Here is a 21,530-nt window from a genome sequence, read left to right as displayed (position 1 = left end):
CCTGATATCCACTTACGAGGACATTATACTGCTACTCTTCTATCAAAATTTTAAACAAATATCCTCATATGTGGCTATGAGTTTTCTTACAAACAAAAATTGTGTATAATATATATATATATATATATATATATATATATATATATATATATATATATATATATATATATATGTATATGTATATATATATGTATATGTATATGTATATGTATATGTATATGTATATGTATATGTATATATATATGTATATGTATATGTATATATATATATATATATGTAATTCTTTGTTTTTACATTTATCAGGTCCCAATCAGCCCAAATATCAAAGAGAAATTAAAAATGCATTCCGTGGAAGAGTTCAGGTCTTAGGAGGTTAAATATAAAACTCTACTTGGCCACACTCCTGTGTGTAGCAGAGCAACTGAGACCTTATTATAGCTCATTCCTTCTCTCCGATCATCTGATCCGGGTCTATTAACCATGCTTTTCAGGCTTTATCACCTGAACTTTGGAGCAGGCTTCCTCACTTCATCATTAGTTCATTTAAACGACTGCTAAATACTCATTTTTATAGGTTAGCGTGTCGTTATTCATTTACCCTTTATTTTTGCCTATAGTTCAAACATGTGAACTACATTCTCCCATATATGTGCGGAAGAGTCCATACTTGAGGTGAGTAATATAAGAAAAGAGTCCAGTTTTTGAACTACTGAATTAAAACATGATGAACAGTATGCTGACTATGCTAAAACACATGAGAAAGTTTCGCCTTAATGCTCTAGTTCCATTAACACAATGCTTTCTATTATTATTATTATTATTATATTCATTTTAATTTATATATTGGATGAAAGGTTGTTTAGATAGATGAGGATAAGGATGGACAGACTTCTCAAATGATTAGTAAGATGATCACAGCATTTATTTAGAAAAGCTTTCACTGTAAAATGACAGACACTGGATTTCACAATATTGAACAGACGAGTACACCATGTTTTCTTTTTTCTATGCTAGGATTTTGAGCAAAGTCATAGAAAGACACATCCACAATTACATTATGTTAAAGGCCTTCAATTTTAAAGAACATGAAAAAAGAACATTTCGGTCTTAATATCAAACATGCATATAAGCCAGATGAAAAATTAGCTTTAGTTTACATAAGTTAGGAAATTAGTCGTCCCATCCTTGGCTATGATTGCAATTCAAGTAGACCAAATTAACAGGATTTTTTTTTTCAACTTTATTTTGCATTGCAATAGCCTTGATCACAGTCAGCATTAAGATAAACTAGACTGCATACTAACCAAAATGTATTGGTCTAGTTTTGCATGAAACGCTATCAAATGATTAATGTGCTTTTATGATACAGTGTTTCTTTTTGGAAAAATGGTAATTAGGCTGCTTTGTGCATCACCGTTTATTTTTTCCTCTAGATTTTTTTTTTTTGTATCATTGAAAAATGTGCTATATACAGTCAAGTCTGCCCGAAAGGAAGGCACCGCTCAGCTCCTCATGACCAAGAAGCATCTGTGATCAGCTGAAGATGTTGGCTTTCTTATGACACAAACAAAGAGGCATTTGTACATGAACACTTCAAGAATGTAGGAAATTTTAACGACATAAACTGGCGCAAAATGTTCTTTTGAAGGTGTGCTTAATGAGAAGTCCTCTGTGGACACTAAATGTTCAGTTTTATGGCACAGAAGTGACTTTAACTCATCTTATTTCACAGCTGCATGGCTCTTGGCTTCACTTTTGATTTTTCTGCATTCTTTCGATCATAAAATAGTTTCTAGTTGTTAAACAGCAGGTGGTTCAATCCCTGACAGCAGACATCGTTTTGTTTACTTAATTCTGTGTCTTTAGGTCTATAGGTCTGCTACAGTGTATTTAAAATGCATTGCATTTGTGGGCTTCGAGTTCATTTCTTCAATGAATGATCATTTCGACAACATTTTTACTGCGTGTTTTTCTAGACACAGAACGTGACAGTTTTCCTTTTGGATTTTGAACTCAGGTCTAAGGTTTTGTAATCATTACAGTCATTTACCATCATGAATTTGAGTTGCTGCATCTCTGCAGATTAACATTTGTGCCATGGTTTACTGAAGCTGCTCATCCTGAAAGTAAAACACTTTGGCACTTTCTTATATTCCTAACTCTCTGCCCTCACTCTCTAATCATTTATTTTCTCAGACTGTGGTGACAGACAGCAGGGGGTTGTAGACTTTCTTCCCATCCGCAGACCTGGTTCCATGAGCCAGTAGCTCCTGTATAGTGATCCAATTGTCCAGGATTTTGCGACTCCGCTTCTTCATGCTCCTGCGGTGACACAACTCCAGGATGGAAGTTGGTTCTTGCTGTTGTTCGGTTCCCTGCTGTCCTCCTCCGCTGCTTCCCTGCTCCCTCTCACGCTCTCTCAGACAGTCGAGGCGGCTCTGCATCATGAACTCTCTGCGCCGCCGCTGCTCTCGGGCCTTCAGCAGCTGCTGCTTGCGTTCCTCTTTGCTCCAATAACGTCCCATTTTCATTTCACTTACAGCGTCGTCGTCTGTTGTCATGCCGCTGCGCTCTTCTCTGATCTTCATGGCGCGTGCCTTCAGGAGGCGATCCCTCACAGGCCGCTTGGCCACGTAGCGCGTGCCATCGCTGCGAATCTTCACCTTCCACTCCATTCGAGGGGAGGCAGGCAGCAGTGGAGGAGACAGGGGTAAGGATGCAGCACCTGGGGCCTGGGCGACATCTTTGCATGTGCTACCCAGGCTCATTGGGCTTTCATCGCCACCATTATCTATGATGCCCTCTTTGGGAGCATTTCTTAGTCCACCCAGCTGCTCAGAGGTGGAGGGGGACCTCAGCTGCATGCAGCTCAGGTAGCGTTGAGGCGGCTGTGTTTCAGTCTGACGGCGAGACAAATAAGGGCTGTTTTCTGCACTGCGTCCACCACCCCTGTCAGCCACTCCGTTAGCTTTGGGATTACGTCTCACTCCTCCATCTGAGCCCCTCCTGGTTCCCCCGTCTCTGGACAGGGACCTAACCTTTGCACCAGGGCTGGAAGTCTTTGCCTCAGCCCCTCGCCTGTGAGCGTGGGGAGAATAGGGTTGGTTCAAGTTTGCTTGTATTCCGTCCCCTCTGGTTCCTCTCTCTCTCTGCCGAGTGGACGCTGGACTCTGCATACCTGCTGAGTGAAGACACTCTCCTCCCTCCAGACTCTGTGTGGAATGTGAAGGGTACTGTTCATTGACAAGAGGGGTACTCCTGCAACTTTCCCCTCCAGTGTTGTAGGCACTCGTGCTATCTTTATCTGAGCGCTCCCTCTCGGGAAGCTCGTTGATATCTGAAAGAGCATGGTGACAGGATTCCTCGCTGACCAAAGTACCATTAATGTCCAAGCGTCCAGCTCCTGCTCCAGCCCCTACACTTGCCCCATTCTTTTCCTCTAGAGGCCAAGCCTTCAGGCATCGCTCCCTCAGCTGCTGCATTTTCTGTGCCCTCAGGATGTTGCGACACTTGAATTCCAAGTGGCGCAGTTCCTCTTCTAGGAGAGCCATCTCATGCTGTGTCAGACTTTCATTCCTGTTCACATCCAGTGAGACACCCCCTTCCTCTTGTGCTGGCCCCTGACCTCCCAGTAATGTTAGAGCATTACTGTTCTTTTCATAGTAACACTTGATTTCCAGCAGCTCTTTGTATCTCTCACACTCCTCCTCAGTCAGCCCAGGCATCATCATCCTCACAGGATCTGCCTTGTAGGGCCTTTCCAAACGTTCCCCCTGTTCCAAGCCGCCTCCATTAACAGATTCCAGACCTAAAAGGGAGTCCGTGCTAAACTGGAGGTCCTGGGAATGCAGCAAGGGTGGAGTTTCCCCTCGGCTGGAGAAAAATTTGCGCATGCTGCCTGGTGTGTTGGTTGCATTCGTATTGGAGGCACTAGTGTGGTCGTCTCCCAGAAGGTCATGCTCTGAAGACTCCTCGTAGCGTGTGCTTTCATCTGTACGACCCACCCCACTGTCCAGCTCCTGGCTGTTGCTCAGCACTGTCTGAAGCAAACTGGGGGAATCCCTGCTCAGTGAATGACTGTGGCTGGGTAGAACACCAGCAAAGCCTCCAGGTCCTGCACCCAGAACAGAAGGGCTGTTCTTCACACTATGACAGCTGGCCAGGTGGACAGCATTGTCTAATGGCTCCAGCTCCAGCTCATCTGGGTCCAGCTGGTTGTCATTCTAACAGGTAAAAGGTGTATCCAGCACCAGTTGATGATGGCAGTTGTTCATTGTTGAAGAGACAAAAAACACAGGAAAATTATTCATTAGGAAGTTGGTCAAATCAAAGAATGGGTATCGTAAACGTCAATGGTAAGTTTTTACATACAATATGAAATTCAGCAGGTATACGGTCATAATATGTTCATATTTCTTGATGGCAGTTAAAATCTGGGCAATGCCGTTCTGAATCACCTGGTGACTCGGTGACTAAAGAGTATTCCACTAATCAAGTCAGGAAAAAATGCAGCCTTGTGGAAATCATTAATGGACAAAAATGATATAACGACTGTATAATGGTTTTTACTTGAGCATCAACACAGACCTGTCAAAAATCCCTCCCAGGTTACAAGTAGACAGCTTTACATTTTTGATCAATGAACTAAGCTTACAGTGAGACAGAACTGTGGAAATGTTTAGATCAATCGCTAATAAATCAAATGTATCATTATTTAACTTCAGAGGGTTTTGAGATAAGCCAGCATTTAACGTTATTAACTATGTCAACTGCATAGTTGAGGTGGGTGATGGTACGGTTATGAATGATCTGACTAAGACAAAGCATGTGTAAAGGAAGCATGTGAAAAGGAAAGTGGACCAAGGATAGAGCCTTGAGGAATGCCACAATTAAAATGGCATCAATGTGATACAGTAAAGGTAAAAAACAAAGAAAGAAACCTGACACATGTCTACAAAAGAAAAATAATTTCAGTTTCAGCTGAGACATGTTCTCAGTGTGAGATTTAAATAACCAAAAAGTCTGATAATAATAGTCTGATCAATGATTTAAGTTTAAATACTGGCCTAAATAAAGCTTACATAACGTCCTGACCAGTTTAGTTTCAGTCCCTTGATCTTAGAAAGAATAACCTTTTGAGAATAGCAAGGGTGTCGATTTGTGTGTATTTTACACAGACAGTGTAAGGTGAGTTCAAAGCAGCTTAACAACATCAAAGGTAGTAGACTGTGAAGGAGGCAGTTGCTTATTTATACGGGTAACAGACACAGGAAAACAGGATCCGTGACTCCAGTTCAGACTTACTCTCCTTTTAATCTGGCCTCCAACCAAAGGTGTACTTCAGCGGCTAAACTTTACTGCCTTTATGAACTTGCTGTTGAATTATTAGCCTTAAAATAGTGTTTTAGAGTTGAAAATACATGAAAAAAAAAGAACCTTGAAAATTTGATTATTTTTTTGTGGAAATTTGGACCAATTTTTTATCTTAGCAGTACTGATAAAAGCAGCTTTAATTTCGACTACAGTGTATGTCTGAACTGAGTCCTTTTGTGTCACTAGATGGAGCCAGTGCTCTGTAAGATTTTTACACTCAAAAATACATTTGATTTCCATTTACCAATATGTCTCTACAGAAAACAACAAACAAAAAATCTGAGAGGACTAGGTGCCAAAAAGAAAATGAAAAATGATTTGATGATATGTAAGTATCAGCATTAGTGGATGAGAGTGATCCAGTCTTTAGAAATTAAAGAGAATTTAAATTCATAAAGAGCTGTTGTCTTTTCTAATCTGTTTAATTTGCAGACTTGATTGGCACCCCCTCAAAAGCTAATTAGATATATTTCAAATACTTGGTCTCGAATTAGTAAACAACTCACTCCTCCTCCTCTTTGCCTAATTGGTTTGATTTGAATGTGAACTGCACGCAGACCGTGAGGCGAGCTATTGATTAGGTTCGTCTTCATTCTCATTCTTTGGCAAACCCCTTCAGTTCTCCTTCTTTCTCCCACAGGGCAACAGATCTCTTTAATCTTTGCTTGTGCATTTCCCTCTGATGATTCTCCCTCTCTCACTTGAATCCTAATGTGGGACAATGCCTTAGCAATATAAATCTTGTCAGCCTTTCACAGCCAGTGCTTGTGCTCTAACACAAGGACACATTTAAACAGAGGACAGGCTGTTTGTGTGTGTGTGTGTTTGGCTTAAACCATTTTAATGAGTGCCTTTTAAATCTGCACTAAAACTCAGATTGCATACAAATTTTTTGCTTTCTCACATATTTCGCCTGCCTCCGTATGAAGCGCGTTCTTGTGAAGCTTTGCAATGAAAAATCCATTTGAGCGGGTCGACACGTGTTGTGGTTTTACAAGAAATTTGGTAGAGGTATGTTATTCAGGGCCGTCTGATGTGTGTTACAGTGCCCCCGTATCTGCTGGAAGAGTGACCTTGAGTGAAACAAAGTGGTGCCACATTAGCACTGCGAGTACAAGCACTATTTGTCTTTGTCTCTCCCTTCATGTTATCTGTGTTCTCATCGTGTTTTTGCACCCCTTTGCTTTTCTGCCTCCTGAAACACTAAAGCACAACGCCAAGTTATTCCTTTTTGTTTTCTATCTCTTCTTTTATTTGTTCTTGTGTCTAAATTACCTTTCATTTTTGTGACTAAATGTTAATGTAATGTCTGTAGTATCACCTATATCCAAGCGAACGAATTTCCTGCTGCTCAAAAAGGGAGATAGAGGGAGAACAGTGCATTTTCCGCTGGGTATTTTTGACTGAATTTTGTAGCATTTCCCCCTAAAAACTGCATCTCCAATTTCCTCACCTCTATCTCGGGTCGTGCGAGAAGCAGAGATACATTAGTGCTGTCCTCTCGGGTGAGAATAGCCACCGCCTCCTCTCTGTTCTGGATGTCCACTCCATTTATCTGACAGTGAAAGGAGAGAATAATGTCAGATAATGTAAGAGCCTTAATGCCAATGTTAGATTGAATTAAAGTGCACAGTTCAGGAAAATGGGTTTCTTTATTAAGCTACTGAAAAAACCTCTCTGTAGTTTAACAGCATAGGAAATAATATTCAAGAAGAATTAATCTTAAATGTGGCGCTATTTGCAAATTCTTTTGAAATGAGGCACACAGGATGTGGTCCAGGGGGTTATCTAAGACTTCAGATTTAGGCATTAATATTACATAAAGTAATGGCATAGAAAAGGAACCTTAGCTTAGAAAACCTCTACCTGTAGTATTCGATCCCCTTTGCGGATACGACCATCCATTGCAGCTATACTGTTGGGGTTCACCTAAAACGATAACGTCTGGAATTATGAACAAATGGGAACTACTTTTTTGAACTACTGATAAAGTTTCAACATTCATGATACTGTCTTCACCTCGCCTACATAGATCCCGAGGTCCTCCTCCTCATCAGTTCTGTAACACACTGTCAGACCCAGTTTATCCTGCTGTCGAGACTTGTACAACTCCACCTCCTGGTGTAGTTAGAAAAAAAGTTAACAAATGGCAGACAGGAAGTGGAGATCAGCTTTCTGTACTAGAGTTTTGAGGTAGCTAATAGGCTCTCACCTCATATTCCAGCTCATCCTGCCTGTCCACTTCATGCTGGTTGATGTCGAAGTAGTCTGTGGGGTCATAGTACACAGGCTCTATAAAGCTGAGGATGAGAAAATTCATGAAATATTTGAGTAATTGGGACAGCTACCGACTTCAAATGTGTGAACAGAATGGCATGGGATAGCACAGCAGGTGAGTTCTGGTCTGATGGTTGGACATGCTGCAGAATCCAATTAAACTGCTCCCACTCACAGTTCATTGAGTAGATATGGTTCCAGGAGTGGAGGCAGAGGAGGGGATGGTGGAGGGTCGGGTGGGGGTGGAGCTCCACAGGGATGCTGGCTGCTCTTGCCCAGAGTCAACATATGCTGGAAGCTGATGTCTGTTTGGGTGCAGCTGTCCACACAGTCGGCCATGCCCATGGTCACTGGCACTTGGCCTCCAGGAGCTCCTGCTAAGCCCGCCCGTCTGCGGGCCCCCCTCCTCAGTATGCTGGATAGCACAGGGTCCCGTATGTCCAGGGTGGGATCCCCCGACAGACGCGTCAACTCCTTCCCATTCACCTGAAAAAAACAACAACAACAAACATCACAATTCAATAGTGGAAGAGCAAAATGAGAGGAGGAAGAGGAATAAAATAAAATAGTTCCAGGAAGAAGAAATAAGCTGTAGATTTTCCACAGCTGCAAAAAATAAACAGCAAGCAGAAATGACCAGAGACTGAATTTTAGTAAAAACTGAACCATAAAGATGCTGATATGAATGACAAGAAGTGGAGGAGAGGAAGATAGCAACTCATATCAGCAGTTCGATTAAATGGGCAAGGTTAGTTCACAGAAGGAAATGAAGGAGGGGAAACTACAGGTACAGATACCTAAAATAAAGCAAAACTGACACTAAGTTAGTGAACAGAAAACTCAAAACATACACTCCAGTGTCACAAAGCTAGTAGACTTCATACATGGACACGGAAGCATAAAACCAAGTTATATAAAAGGCTTCGACACATCACACCAAGCAGCAGAGCAAAAAGCTGAATACTGAGACCTTCAATCGACCATCAGCATCAAAAGAGCACAGCATGTTGCTTATGTGACCCTTCTGTGAAGAGAAAGAAAGACAGCAGGAAAATAGTGAAGTTCGAAAGTAATTACAACTGTGAATAGATGGGAAATGGAAAGGGGTCACTGAGAACTTTTTTTTCTTATAATGGAGAGGACCAAAGGTAATGGCAGAGAAAAAACGCATATTAAGCTTCAACACTGACAAATATCAAATGGAGTTTCCTCAGTACGTTAGTCATTCTGGTCTGCAAAACACTTTTATCTTTCGTCTGTGCAAAATAAAGATGATTCCTCTCTGCATAAATCTTTCAATCTGGAAAACATAGTTTCATTTTCCTTCTTTTTACAGAAGAGTGGGAACTTTCCTGAAAACCTTTGTCAGATCATTTTCTGCCAGCAAATCACACTTTCAGAATTTTAATCAGGAAAACATTTATACCTATGTTTCATAGGTATTTTAGATATTTTATTAAGCATACTTTTGTGCTCTTGAACAGTCCCAAATATACGCCACAGTATACTGCTCCTGCTTGTGTATGTTTTGATTCACTTGTACTGTTTTAATATCCTTTGGCTTTTGAAACTTCTCCTTTCTGTCCATGTACTGTTCGAACAACAAAGCGGAGAGAAGGCATTAAAAATGTAAGATTATTGAAAAAATGAAACAGTACAAGGATTTTGCCTTCAAGGTGACTTAAAGCAAAACAATCCTTATCATACCAAGCAGTGCTTTGCACAAACCTAAGGGAGAAAGATTTATTCAGTATTCAGGCTAAACTGGCTTGACTACCACCACAGAATGAAATGTTATGTATTTTATACATTCTGCTTTCCCACAACATGTGATTTCAGTACTCTTTTGCTATAACAATAGCCCTAATTTCTTCAATATTTTAGGTGACGAACAACTAATTATAGTTAACATTATACTCAGTGGTTTATTTCTAATTTACAATTATAGTACTGTGCAAAATTCTTAAGTCACTCCTCATTTCTTTGTTTGGTAGGAAAATTGAAATAGCTGCAGGATTTATTGGAAGATGCTTGTATTAAAATACAGTATATGAGGCAAAACATAATTTGCACACTTCTAATGAGACTGAAAGTCACCATTTAGTCTGACCACTTTTATTCTTCAACACAGACTGAACTCTCTTAAGCTATATTTTTTGTATATCTGAGTAAATGTAAGCAGTCTTCAGGAATAGTTCTCCATGCTTCTTCAAAGAGATTCTTTGGATGGAATGCTGTAGTCGTACTCCTTCAGTAATGTTGAGCTCCAAGGATAGTGTCCCATTGTGTTTTTCTATCTAAGTGTGCTTTTATTGGTTGGCATTGTGTTTGGGATCATTATCATGATGAAATGATAAATTTAACAAAAAATAAACTACAAGAAACTCTGGATCTTTACAAGATAAATATAAATAAAGATAGCATGGCTCTAGACGTTTGCATGGTATTGCATGCTAGCATGGAAGCTAACAATAGCTTTAAGCTAACTAGCTATTGAAAATTATGTATAAAATATGTATTGTATATAAAAGATGGATATAGCTTCAGACTATACTACAGTGAAGTGCATTTCTGCAAGTACTTTAGCTTTACTGTATACTTCTAATATCTAGTAATCTTTTGAAAATTATTAAAAATGCCAACAAGGGAGTGTGTCATGTTACCAATTAGCAGAATGCTAGCAATTTATAAGGACAAACCATTTACCCTGCGAGAAAAACTAAAAACATAAGTGTATTTCAGTTCTGGCATATTATTACTAGTGCAGTTGTGAAAACTAAAAACTGCTGGCCTTTTGGTCCAGAAGCAGGACTGAATAGTTGTTTTAGGTGTTTAGCTTCATTTTCAGTTTGTGGTCATGATTGCTATTTTCAAGTCTGAATACAGTGATTTTGGCTTTATATATTATGGCCTCAATTAAAGTCAAATGGGAGACTAAAGCTGGGTTTCTGATGAACCTATACTAATTAAGCTAACCAGCAAGCCTCCACTGGCACTAATAGATTGTTGGTCTATGAGTCAGATCACCCCCTTGCTCATTATGTCGCATTTCAAGACACTCCAAGATGACAAACACAGTTTGCTGTCACAGTGTTCATCTTTTTTATGCAGTCCGTGGCTAAGGATCAGAATATTATCATTGCTTCAACAACTGGGGCCTCATAGAGCCAGTACATCACACGTTTGTAAATTTCGATCTAAAATACCATTAATTTAAAGGCATTTACATCACATGTAGATAAATTTAATTTTCTTGGTGTCATTCCATATGAGAGACAGCAAAATGAAGATGTGTGCATATCCATGTTGCTGAGCCAGACAGCCTTGGTATAATTTCATTCATGTTGTACACAGTCACTGACCTTGGCTGTCTGCGACTCGCCACATCTTTACCACTCTGCTTCATGCGCCCACTCCCTCTTTCAAATCTTGTCCCCTTCCAGTAATTGCATGTCAAATCAATGTTCCCCTGTGCAGCCAAGCACAAAAACTTTCTTGCCACATTGGGCTCCTGTTCCCCACACTTTTTTTTCTTTCCCACATTGGTTCTCCCACATACTCCTACAGCAACTGCATCTCCATCCCTTGGGGTCTACCTTTCGTGTTTTTCCATAGCATCCAATTCCTTTCTGTTCTCTGCATCTAAAGCCATGTCCTCTCCTGCTTCTTCTCTCTCCAGTTTTCTCCAGGCTCTGCATTTATTTTGCCATGCTGCCTCAGCACTTCTGTCTGCTCTGTCCCTTCCCTCGAGATAGCAATTCGCACTCCTCTATTTCCATCTATTTCTGCTGGCCCACCTTCCTCTCTCTAATGTTCCTCCATAAATCTCGCTGCCTTTCTTAATGAGGCTCTTCGCTACAAATAAGACACTTCCTCCCCGCATGACCTACTGGTGATGAAGGAATTAACAATCTACAATTTGTGTGTTTTGTATTATGTGTGTTGCAACACTCAACTCATTATCTATTTTTCACTGTAGGACATTTCTATTGTTCCTGTGCTGTATGCCCTTCACGATCAGAGAGAGGCTATTAGAAGTCAGCTCCATGGTCATGAGTGACAGGTATGAATACTGATAGAAGGGGTAAAAGGGGGCTTTCTCATTTATTATCAATGAAAGGTGCTGAGATTGCTTTTAAGATGACTTCATGCGGGGTAAACGTTGTTGTGTGTTAGGCAGCTTTTCAGATCCGACTTGATGGACAATCCGTTACACTCTTTCCAAATGCTGTACTCTATTTTCTCTGGGTTACTGGGTCATTATGTACATTTGCGGTTTAGAAGCTAAACTATGCACTCACAAAAAAATAAAATGTGAAAAACAAAAGCTGCTGTTGCTCATTCATCCCCAGGCTCCTTGTGTAGTTTATTTACATTTAAAATTATATTAAAATTCAGAAAAAACAGTCTCCGAAATTCACAGCGGGGGGCTGGCGGTGGTGGTATCTACGGTGGCTGTGAAGCGGAGGGTGGGGATGTTGTGGATAGAGATGAAAGAGAGGCTGAGTTCAAAGTGTAGACGGAGAAAGCAAAGCATGCGAGACATAAGGAGCGGAAAGGAGGTGAAGAGAGGTGTAATGATGATGGAGAGATGTAGAAAACAAGCTTTCAAGAATTTGCCGGGTAAATGTAAACAGAGAGAGAGCCTGACACTGCGATCGAGCTTGCATGTAAACACACACACAATGGAGCTCACGGGGAATTACTAAGTGGTTGATGCATAATTAGTTTTTATCCGAGAGCCCTTTAAAGAGCAAATTAATCCCATGTGCTGTACAACAGGCTGAGATGAAAAAGAAGGGGGAAGGAAATGACTCACTACACAATAATGCACATTATCTCACACATAGTCTTCATTGTAGGTTAAAAAAACCCCACACAAATAAGATCAATCTTAATCTAAAGTGCAGCCTTTAAGCTTTTCTTCTCAGCATCACCAAGTTTTTCCGAGCTTGTGTTCATTTGCATTTCCACAGTGTTTGTGCAGGAGCATGCATGAACGATACCTGCACCCCCCCACCCCCGACTTATTGAATTCTGACTTGTTTGGTAATTGATTTTTCTCATCCTCCCATGCTTTGAAGGCTGCACCAGTCACCTCAGAAAATCAATTAATCTGGAGACAGAGCTGACCTACTCCAGATATAACCCCGATTGTTTGATATCACCGAGCTAATTTAAGTTGACAAGCCTGGAGTGGTGGTCTTATTATAAAGTGATAACACTGAGAAGATATTGATTTGACAAAGTATTCACACATTGCTCATCACAAGGATAAGCAGAAGAGAATGGATGGATTCACACATTGCTTTAAATGCTTAGGCAGATACATAGATTGGGCGTAGACAAACACACCTTTGGCATTACAGACAGCCGACACTTGAGAAGGTAACAAACAGTCTGTCAGGCAGTCTATTTAACTGCTTTAAATTACCTGTTTGTCTTTTCCTTTTTGCTCCATTTGATGCTTCAATTATTTCTAACACACTGTTAGGGTTACATAGAAACACATTCATATCGATGCCAAGAAGGTTATGTGATCGTTCGGTTTATCTGTTAGTTTGCACAATTACTCATGAAAATCTTATCACAGCTGGGACCCAACTTAGAAGTGATTAACTTTTGGAAATGATCCATATCCGAATCTGGATCTGGATTGCCACTGTGAGATAGGGCAAAATTGGACATTTTCCACACACCGGTTTCATGATTACTAATACAGAAAATGTGTAACTGTGATATTTAAAAGCTGAAATGCCATCTAATAAATAAATAACATGGAAATGATTCCAGTCATTCATCTATTATTCTGATATTATTCTAAATAACTGAGTGACTGGGTATTGCTAAAGACTGTCTCCTGCAATTGTATTTTGTGTTTAATTGACCAGAAAACACCAGAATTTGACTGATATCATTATTTTCTTTTCTTTCGACATTGCAGTAACATCATTATCACGGTCACTGAACTGATACTGATATTGTCAATCATCGCAGTCCTCATTTCTTGTCATTTTTTCACAAATACATATCAAATTAAAATAAGAAAAATCGAGACACATCATTTTGATTATCTTAAGAAAAAATGACAGGCTTAGAGGGACCAGTAATTCTTGTTGATCCAGGGACTAAACCCATTCGTGGGAAGGAGGGAATTGACAGTCTTGGCAGAAAAATGCAGTCTCCATCTGCTCATTTTGATGTATTTGTCAATATCTTTAGCTCCTCCTGTGAACAGGATGTTGGTGTATAAACATATAACGAATGGCTATATGAGACAACTGAGTTTAAATTATTTAGGTAGGATTTATAGAAGCAGCACTTCACCTTATATTTGACTACTTTATAATGTGCTGTAGAGAATTTCTCACCAGTTTTAAGATGTTAGATAGAATAAAATAGTATTTTAACCAATTCAATTAAAGTATTTATAGGAAAAGGTGTAAATAAAGATAAATTATATAATCGGTGAATGATATCATAACTCCAATATGATAGCACTGTAGTACAGCATGCTGTTGAAATACTTCTGTAGTAAATCATGTTACTGTCAGATGTATCTTTATTCTGTCCACATGTGCTAGCATGCGGCTGCCTTTGTCATTCACACACACCGGGGTGCACCGGCTGGGTGTGATTGCCTCTGTGCACTTATCCAGCTTTATCAGCTGGTCATTGGTATGAATCGATTCTGATGTGTTTGCTTCTTGCGAGTGTCAGCATGTTTCTTCTTGTCACCGTGAATGAAAGCACATCAGGTCCATTTAATGACGTGGGTTGCCATGGAAACAGCCTCCTGCTTTACAGTGACGGGAGAGGAAAAGAAGGGAGCGGCTGAAGGGCTCAGAGGGGAGGAATGGGTTTGCTGAGTGTGTGGGTCAGGTACTCTGTAAAATGTATGTAAAATAAAATATGTTGCTTAAAAAATGGTTGGTAATATTCATATCTGCCTGCAGCTCTGCTATTCATCAAGTGAACCGAAATATTTCTTCTTACTTGTGGCTGTAGGACGCAGTATTGATTAGAAACATGCCAATGGGTGTGTACCAACCACCAGTATGCAGCGTATGTGTAGCAGAGGCCCAATGTATAATGCATGAGTTTTATTCCTTTGGCAAGAGAAGCAAGTGTTTTGATATAGTCAGATTTAACAGGCTGGTTTTAGAGCGCGATGTAGCTGTAAGCTGTTTAACGCTGTATTTATTGTCTAAAGACAGACTCAGTTACTCAGTAGACTGCATCTAATTTGAAGGTATAATTATACATGTTAGTTAAGGAAAACAGCTCAAAGCCGCTTCACTCTAAAGGGAAAATGAATAGCGTGGAAAGCCAGGAAATGTGGGGTGCAAGTGTAATTATGTTTCTCTTTTATGATGTTTTTTTTAATGATTAAGTGCCGTATACCTCAATTTTTTGCTTGGCGTGATCTTTGGATTATTCAGCCATCTGCACAGCAAGATTTGATTTTTCAGTTATTGTTACCGTAAAATAACCTTGATTGAATTTTGTGTAGAAAAGCAGGTTTGTGATCACCTTCCTGTTGCTTTTTTTTCTTCTTAAGTGTTTTACTTTTTTTTTTTTTTTTTTAGCAGTTTAGCACAAACCAGCTCGTGCTTCTTTTATGAGACTTCTAGTGTTCATAATATTCTGATTGCACTTGTAGCAATCAGCCTCTCTAAGCCAAGGGCTTTGGCTCCGCTTTGATACCCCATCTGCGTTCGCTCTCTTGTCTCATACTTGTATTTCATGTTTAATAGAATGTATGTAGTCTTGCTGTCTCACCACCTCAATACTTTGGGGTGCAGAGAAAGCCTCTTTCTCTGCAACATGACAAGTCTTCTGCCTGCTCCAAATCATACACCCTATTTTCACGGCTGTCACTCTTCAGTCCACTCCTCACCACACCCGTCTGGAAGGCACGTGCAGGTGTCTGATCAAGCTGAGTGGACTCTGGGATGACAAACCTTGACAGATGCCTACGTCTGACACAACCCTCGAGTACAGTTGACCTCACAATCACCATGTTAATGAAATTATGTGTTTTCTACTTGCCACAATGCTGACCTGCATGCAGTCAGTGTCGATATTGCTGACTCTTGTTAGGTAAGGTCACTGATTGTGGAATGATCCACCCGTGCTCTGAATTTATGATCACATACCAAACTGTGCACGCCACCACCTCACCCCTCACCCTCCACCCTGGGAATTTGTGAAGTCACTCAAACTTCTATATTCGCCCCTGCTCCCTGAAGTGTTCAAATCAATTACTTTTGACATCTAAGGACAAGCAGCGGGGAGAAAAGACAGTCGGGCTTTCCCAGACGCTTTCATTCACATGCTTGGACTCCCTCTTTGACACATAACTGTGCTTCTGTTTGGGCTCTCTTCCTGTTTTCCTCTCTCTTGGCATTGCCTTTGGCACCAGATGCAACCCAGTTAACTGGCTCAGACCCCGACTTCAGCAGGCAATAGAGTTTCAGCTGAGGCTTCTGGTGCCACAGATACTACAAGTGTTGCACTCCATAGCTATGTGTGCTGAGCATTTTTCATGCTTAGTAAGCATGGGACCTCTTTTCGGTCACCGCGTGCATCGCGGCGTTGCGGAGCAGCAGCTTCCTTTAGGCACTGCACAGCCAGATGAGCTTACTCACATTCAGTCTGTGGTCCCAGTTGGCAGGTGGTGCTGAAGCTGTAACCGTGGCAACCCCTCTTTCTCACAACACTTTAGCCCAGTTTAACAACCCATCCATCCTCATGCCTCTGTGGTTCTGCACCACAAGGCTACTTCGTCTGTGCCAGCCTATCTCTCCATCTCATGCAGTGGTACCCTGTTCTCTCAGATCATATCATCGTAATCACTGTGAAGTACCATTATCATAATTATCAGTATTATTGTCACTAGATAACTATTCCAATACATCAATTAGCAGGCTTGTTCAAGAGGTACTAGGCTAATTTATACATGTATAAAAATCCATAAAAACGGAGGAGAGAAGAAAAAGCAGGTTATGATTTTGAGTTTGCATCAGTCGGGCTGATTCACGTAATTAACTTTATTTATTGATGTTTATTTGCAACTAGTTTTATTCATTTCTTACATACCATGACTTACAGTGTAACTTCACAACCGTTATCCTGTAATTTTCCTGCATTCAGCTTATCATTTCCAGCACCTAAAAAACTTACAAGTAGGTAAATGAGAAAAGGAGGGTAACAGTTGAAGGTTTTAGAAGTAATGAGTATAATTAGACAATTTTTAAAGAAAGTGGGAAAAAATATGAGGAAGATACAAATTATACTGCAGGATGAAAATAACTATTTATTAAATACGAGCTGATTTTCATCTGCAGTACCTGGACAGGTAAACACACTTTTTTTTGGAAAGTTATTAAATAAAAACACATAGATACAAATCTGTTGTATTTTATAACAATTAATTTTAATATACTTACATAACCTAAAAAGCCTGAATAGGCTCCTGATTTTTCCCTACTCAGAAACACAGAGACATTGTAAGATCTTAATATATTAGGTACACACACACCCTATATTCATTAATCACATTACTACCCGATCAATATAACCAATATAAATCAGGTTGGTGAAGGAAGAAATGCTGATGTTGTGCTGATGTTGTGCTAACGTTGTGTTTTGATTTATTAATTATAGATATTTATTATCCTTTACATTTGCTTCAGTGTAAATAACTGTGGCCAACATGTCATTAACATCTTTCTATGCACATAATTTAGAGCTAATGTTTGACTTTTTATTCATGAGCTGACGCTGATTGTATTTTTGTTGTTTTAATCAGAGTGGCTCATTTATGAAAAATTTATTTGGGATTCAAATGTTGTTTGAGTGTGTAAATGGTTTAGTTAAATTGTTGGCAAGAAATGTTGAGCGTTTGCTGATTTCTGAGAAAGATGGTTGTGCAGCAGCTTCACTGTAAGGAAAATAACAAGTTGGGAGAGAATAACAAAGAATACTTTGGGGACACACGCAAACACTTCCGCTTGAAGACTCACGAAGAAAGAAATTCAAGAAAGTCAAAGGACAAAGAGAGAAGAGGAGACAGACAGCTCACCTGGAACATGACCCTGTATTGTTCCTCAGGTTTTTGGACCACACACATGTTGCACCCCATCGTGGCTGTGCAGGTCCCACAACTGCCCCAGATGACCAACGCTCACTCCAGGATTCTTTGTGCGGTCTTTGTCTATGGCAGTGGGAGAGCCCCACCCTCATTCGCAGGGTTGTAGCATACAACTAGTCCTCAGAGTAACACACAACACATCCCTGGCTGGGAAGAACACAGTTTAATTGGCTGTGTCACTGTTCGCTTCTCTTCTGTGCTGTTTGCAGCTCAAGTGTTGTAATCCAGAGTAAATTTAAACGTGGAGATAGTTTCAGAGCAGCGAGCCCACGTGCTAGTTTCTGTTTCCATGGCAAGCAGAAATGTGTCTTGTTTAAGTTTGTGTGCTTGTTGTAGATCAGGAAGGATTTTTGACTGGATCTGTGGAAAAGATGTGCTTCAAGAGTCCTGCTGGTTTGTGTGTCATTCAATAGATCAGGCATAAAATGTTGTGCTTATCCAGTAACTTTTCAAAAATAATCACACGGAAAGCTTGCTGTAAATTGCTACAGTGGCTTTTTAGTTTGAAAAACTGCACTAAAAGACAAAGTTTTCCCAGAAGAACTCTCGCTGAACTCTCCCACGCTGTTCCTGAGTCTTTTTCACTCAAAGAATTAAACTTCCAAAAAGCACGTTTTCAAAAATGCTCTTTGAGCCCGTTAGATGCCAACAATGCAGCTATCAAAGAATTTGCCTCAGTTTTGTTTTTTTCCTTCTGCTATCATCGCTGCCACTTGGAGCTTCCCACGTACTACACTCTTTCTCTCTTTCCAGGACTGCTGAGTGTGGCTGCTGAGATAATTTAGCCTCTTCAGTGCCTTTTTTAGAACCCTCTTTACCTATTCTGATCCTCCACTTAACGATCAATGCGTGTTTAAAGTAATTTCATAATTTAAATCTATTGAAATGCACCGAGTAGGGAGGTGGGGCAGGTTGGGTGGTGCCCGTTATGCCAGTATCCTGGTTCTCTAAGCCCTTGCTGTGCAGCTAAGATAAGCTGCGTGCCACAGACAACAACCTAAAGACAAGCACACCTACAGACACATCAAGACAGGAAACAAGACACGATTCTTTCAACTACACGCTTTACTGCACGGAGGGAGAGCCAATTTTCCTATAACTATCAGCAAAACTGTCATTTTTCATAAAGCTTCTCCAAACAATACAAGCAAATAAAACATACAGAAACTGTAAAGTTTGCAGATTGTTACAGCAAATCGCAGCATTTATCTGATCTGTTGTCAGAAGTCATGACCGGTATCAAACCACTTATATTCAGCTATACCATACTCTCATGGGTTGGACCCACTGATTTATTATAATTACTGACACCTCCTATCCTGTCTGTGTTGGGAAATCAATACAAAACTGATTCATTGATCAGCTGGATTTTGTGCTGGGTGGGTCGTTGTTGAGCTCAAGGTTCTTTATGACAAGTACCACCAATGTTCATCCTACATATCCAATTAATTCATTTAGAAAGGCACCTTATTTTTTTATGAATTTGCAGACATGCTCTGCACTGTTACTAATTCTGATGCTTTAGTTTTAACTCTTCAAATAAAGCTGTTGTAAACTGTCTCACTGAATTTAAATATGAATTGAAAATCCCGTTTGCTTTAGGATTAGCCTCAGTCTGCCTCCTTCAAAGGTAACTAGAATTAGAATATGCCATATTCCTGTCTCCTCCTTTGCCCTTTAAGTGTCATCATATTACTCAGAGCGTTATCATTAATCCTCCAGCAAGAGGTCATAGTTTGAAAGTCTTGTCTCAAAGTACCATCGCGCTGTCTGCTGCCAGTGACAAGGTGTTACAGCTGCTAATCTTTATTCAAGGCTCTGCTACACCTGTATTCTTTCCAAAGGCTGTGTAATCCCGAACTCCACACACACACACACCGAGTGGCATCCTCACTCACACAAGCACAGAGGAAAGCTAAATACACTCAATGAACCGCATGATAACTTGGGAGAAACAACCTGATAGTCGAACTCTCGAGAGCAGACGGCCAATCAACCTATAGTGAAGTGCCAGACAGGCTCAGCAGGCAAGCCGGTTCCAACTGTCACCCAGTCTTTCCACCTCCTGCTCATCATCATCATCTACCTCTACCTGAGTGTCAGTCCTACATGATTGTTGCAGTTGAGTGTTTAGGATGTTTCCCAGCCTGCCATGCTTTCAGAATAAAATATGGCATGGCACGCTGTGACAAACGCAGCCTTTCTGTTAGAGTGGTGGGTGTAAAAATATATGTCCTGTGCTTGTGTCAAAGTTAGTCCATCTTCAGTGTGCTGCAGGAAATTCAAGAACATCAGTCAGTAAGTCCATTTTAATCCTTCTTTTGTCCTCTGGTCTTTCCCTTTGAAACATCCACAGGAGGATATTTATTTGTAAGAAAAGAAATAAAAACCATGGCGAGTATTCCAGGTGGTTAGAGTGTTGTGCAGAGTGCAGCGCTAGTCTCAGGTCAGTGATAAATCACCGTCAGCAGCCTCACAAGATGAGAGAAATCATTAAAGGCTGATTGGAGGATACTTCTTGGCTTCTCCCCCTGGGCAAGACGATAAATGCACCCCCCCACTGCAGTAGAGGGGGAGAAACAAAAGGCGGTTGGTCCCCAGCGGTGAAGGAGCTTACTGATCTGCACGTCGCACTACTACTAAAACTGCATCTTCTGGTTTTACACTGTATAATCTCTTTCTTCCTCTGTCTCTCCCCCACCCTCTTTCTCTCCATATCCAGGGCTGGGCCACTGCTCTCTTTTCCAGTCCCCCATAATTTTTACCCACACCTCATTTGCTACCCTCTCCCTCCTCCTTACACTCTCCTCTCCCCTGCCTCTCTTGCTCTGCTTGTCTGCAGGCAAGAGAGCAAGCACTAGAAAGTCTATGCGCTCTGTTTCGGCAGGACAGGACAAGATAACGAGCAACGCCACATAAAAGTGAATGAAATATCGAGATTTTCATGCACTGTACTACCAAGACGTGCAAGAAAAGTGGGGAATCGGTTCATTTAAGCAATTCAGTGTCAAGCCTTGTTGAGATGTATCAGAAAGAAAAAGGATGATTGCACTTTTTCATTCCAATAAAAATGCCCAGAGCAGGTAGAGAGCTGATGACTGGCTGTGCATTTAGATGAGGTTCTGTGCTGCCACAAAGAAGGAGGGAAGCGAAACAGGGGGGTGGGAAAAGAAGAAAAACAAGTGAATAACAGGTGTGACAGGATAAATCGAAAGATATGGAAGAAAGCCAAGATAGAAAATGCAAATGACTGTGTGGGAGATCACTGGTGAAGTGGAGAAGGGGTGGAAACAAGGGGTTTCTGCAGTAATCAAAATGACCTGCTGAGAGGAGGGTGAGGCGGAGGCATATGGAGATGTTTCATTTTAAATATCTGCACAGCCTGGGAGATATTTGTGGGTACAATTCCTTCTCCCTAGTTTTCCCTGTGGAGCTCTGTGCTCACACTCAGAACACCACTTATTTTCTATTTAGAAAGGCTTTAGTGGCACCTTTGCTGCAGCGCCAATGCCAAGTACCACAAGGCTGGAAAAGTGAGACGCTCCATGGGACAAGAAGGACATGCTGCCATACTCAGATTAGCCTTTTAATTTTCTGCCTGCCACTTTTCTGTTTTTCCATCTTTATATGTGTGAATCCTCTCTAATACATCACAGGTAGACCCTTAACTGCCATTTAATTAAGACCACCCTTTTGTCAACATCTAGTCCTGTGCCACTTAGTT

The 21,530-nt window shown here is 40.7% G+C and overlaps 1 protein-coding gene across 3 annotated transcripts; it reads right to left on the bottom strand.

Moving 5' to 3' along the window:
• Window positions 1–900: 900 nt before the first annotated feature.
• On the bottom strand, window positions 901–20,577 carry LOC102794242 (PDZ domain-containing protein 4-like). Of its 3 annotated transcripts, none has more exons than XM_006794147.3 (8): window positions 17,738–20,577; window positions 8,621–8,674; window positions 7,826–8,136; window positions 7,586–7,673; window positions 7,393–7,491; window positions 7,240–7,302; window positions 6,827–6,928; window positions 901–4,223 (listed from the first exon to the last, which is right to left on the bottom strand). In XM_006794147.3, the coding sequence occupies exons 1-8, from the start codon at window positions 17,795–17,797 to the stop codon at window positions 2,193–2,195; spliced, it is 2,808 nt and encodes a 935-aa protein (XP_006794210.2). In that variant the 5' UTR covers window positions 17,798–20,577; the 3' UTR covers window positions 901–2,192. The 3 variants fall into 3 exon arrangements, with proteins under 3 accessions (XP_006794210.2, XP_087690029.1, XP_006794211.2); XM_087833903.1 differs by having other exon boundaries at window positions 7,402–7,491; XM_006794148.3 differs by lacking the exon at window positions 8,621–8,674.
• Window positions 20,578–21,530: the final 953 nt, after the last annotated feature.

Source organism: Neolamprologus brichardi, chromosome 20, assembly GCF_056152115.1.
Source record: "Neolamprologus brichardi isolate AB-2024 chromosome 20, ASM5615211v1, whole genome shotgun sequence".
In the NCBI taxonomy this organism is placed as follows: domain Eukaryota; kingdom Metazoa; phylum Chordata; class Actinopteri; order Cichliformes; family Cichlidae; genus Neolamprologus; species Neolamprologus brichardi.
The sequence above is the reverse complement of the archived record's forward strand: the minus strand, read 5'-3'. Positions and strand labels throughout refer to the sequence as shown.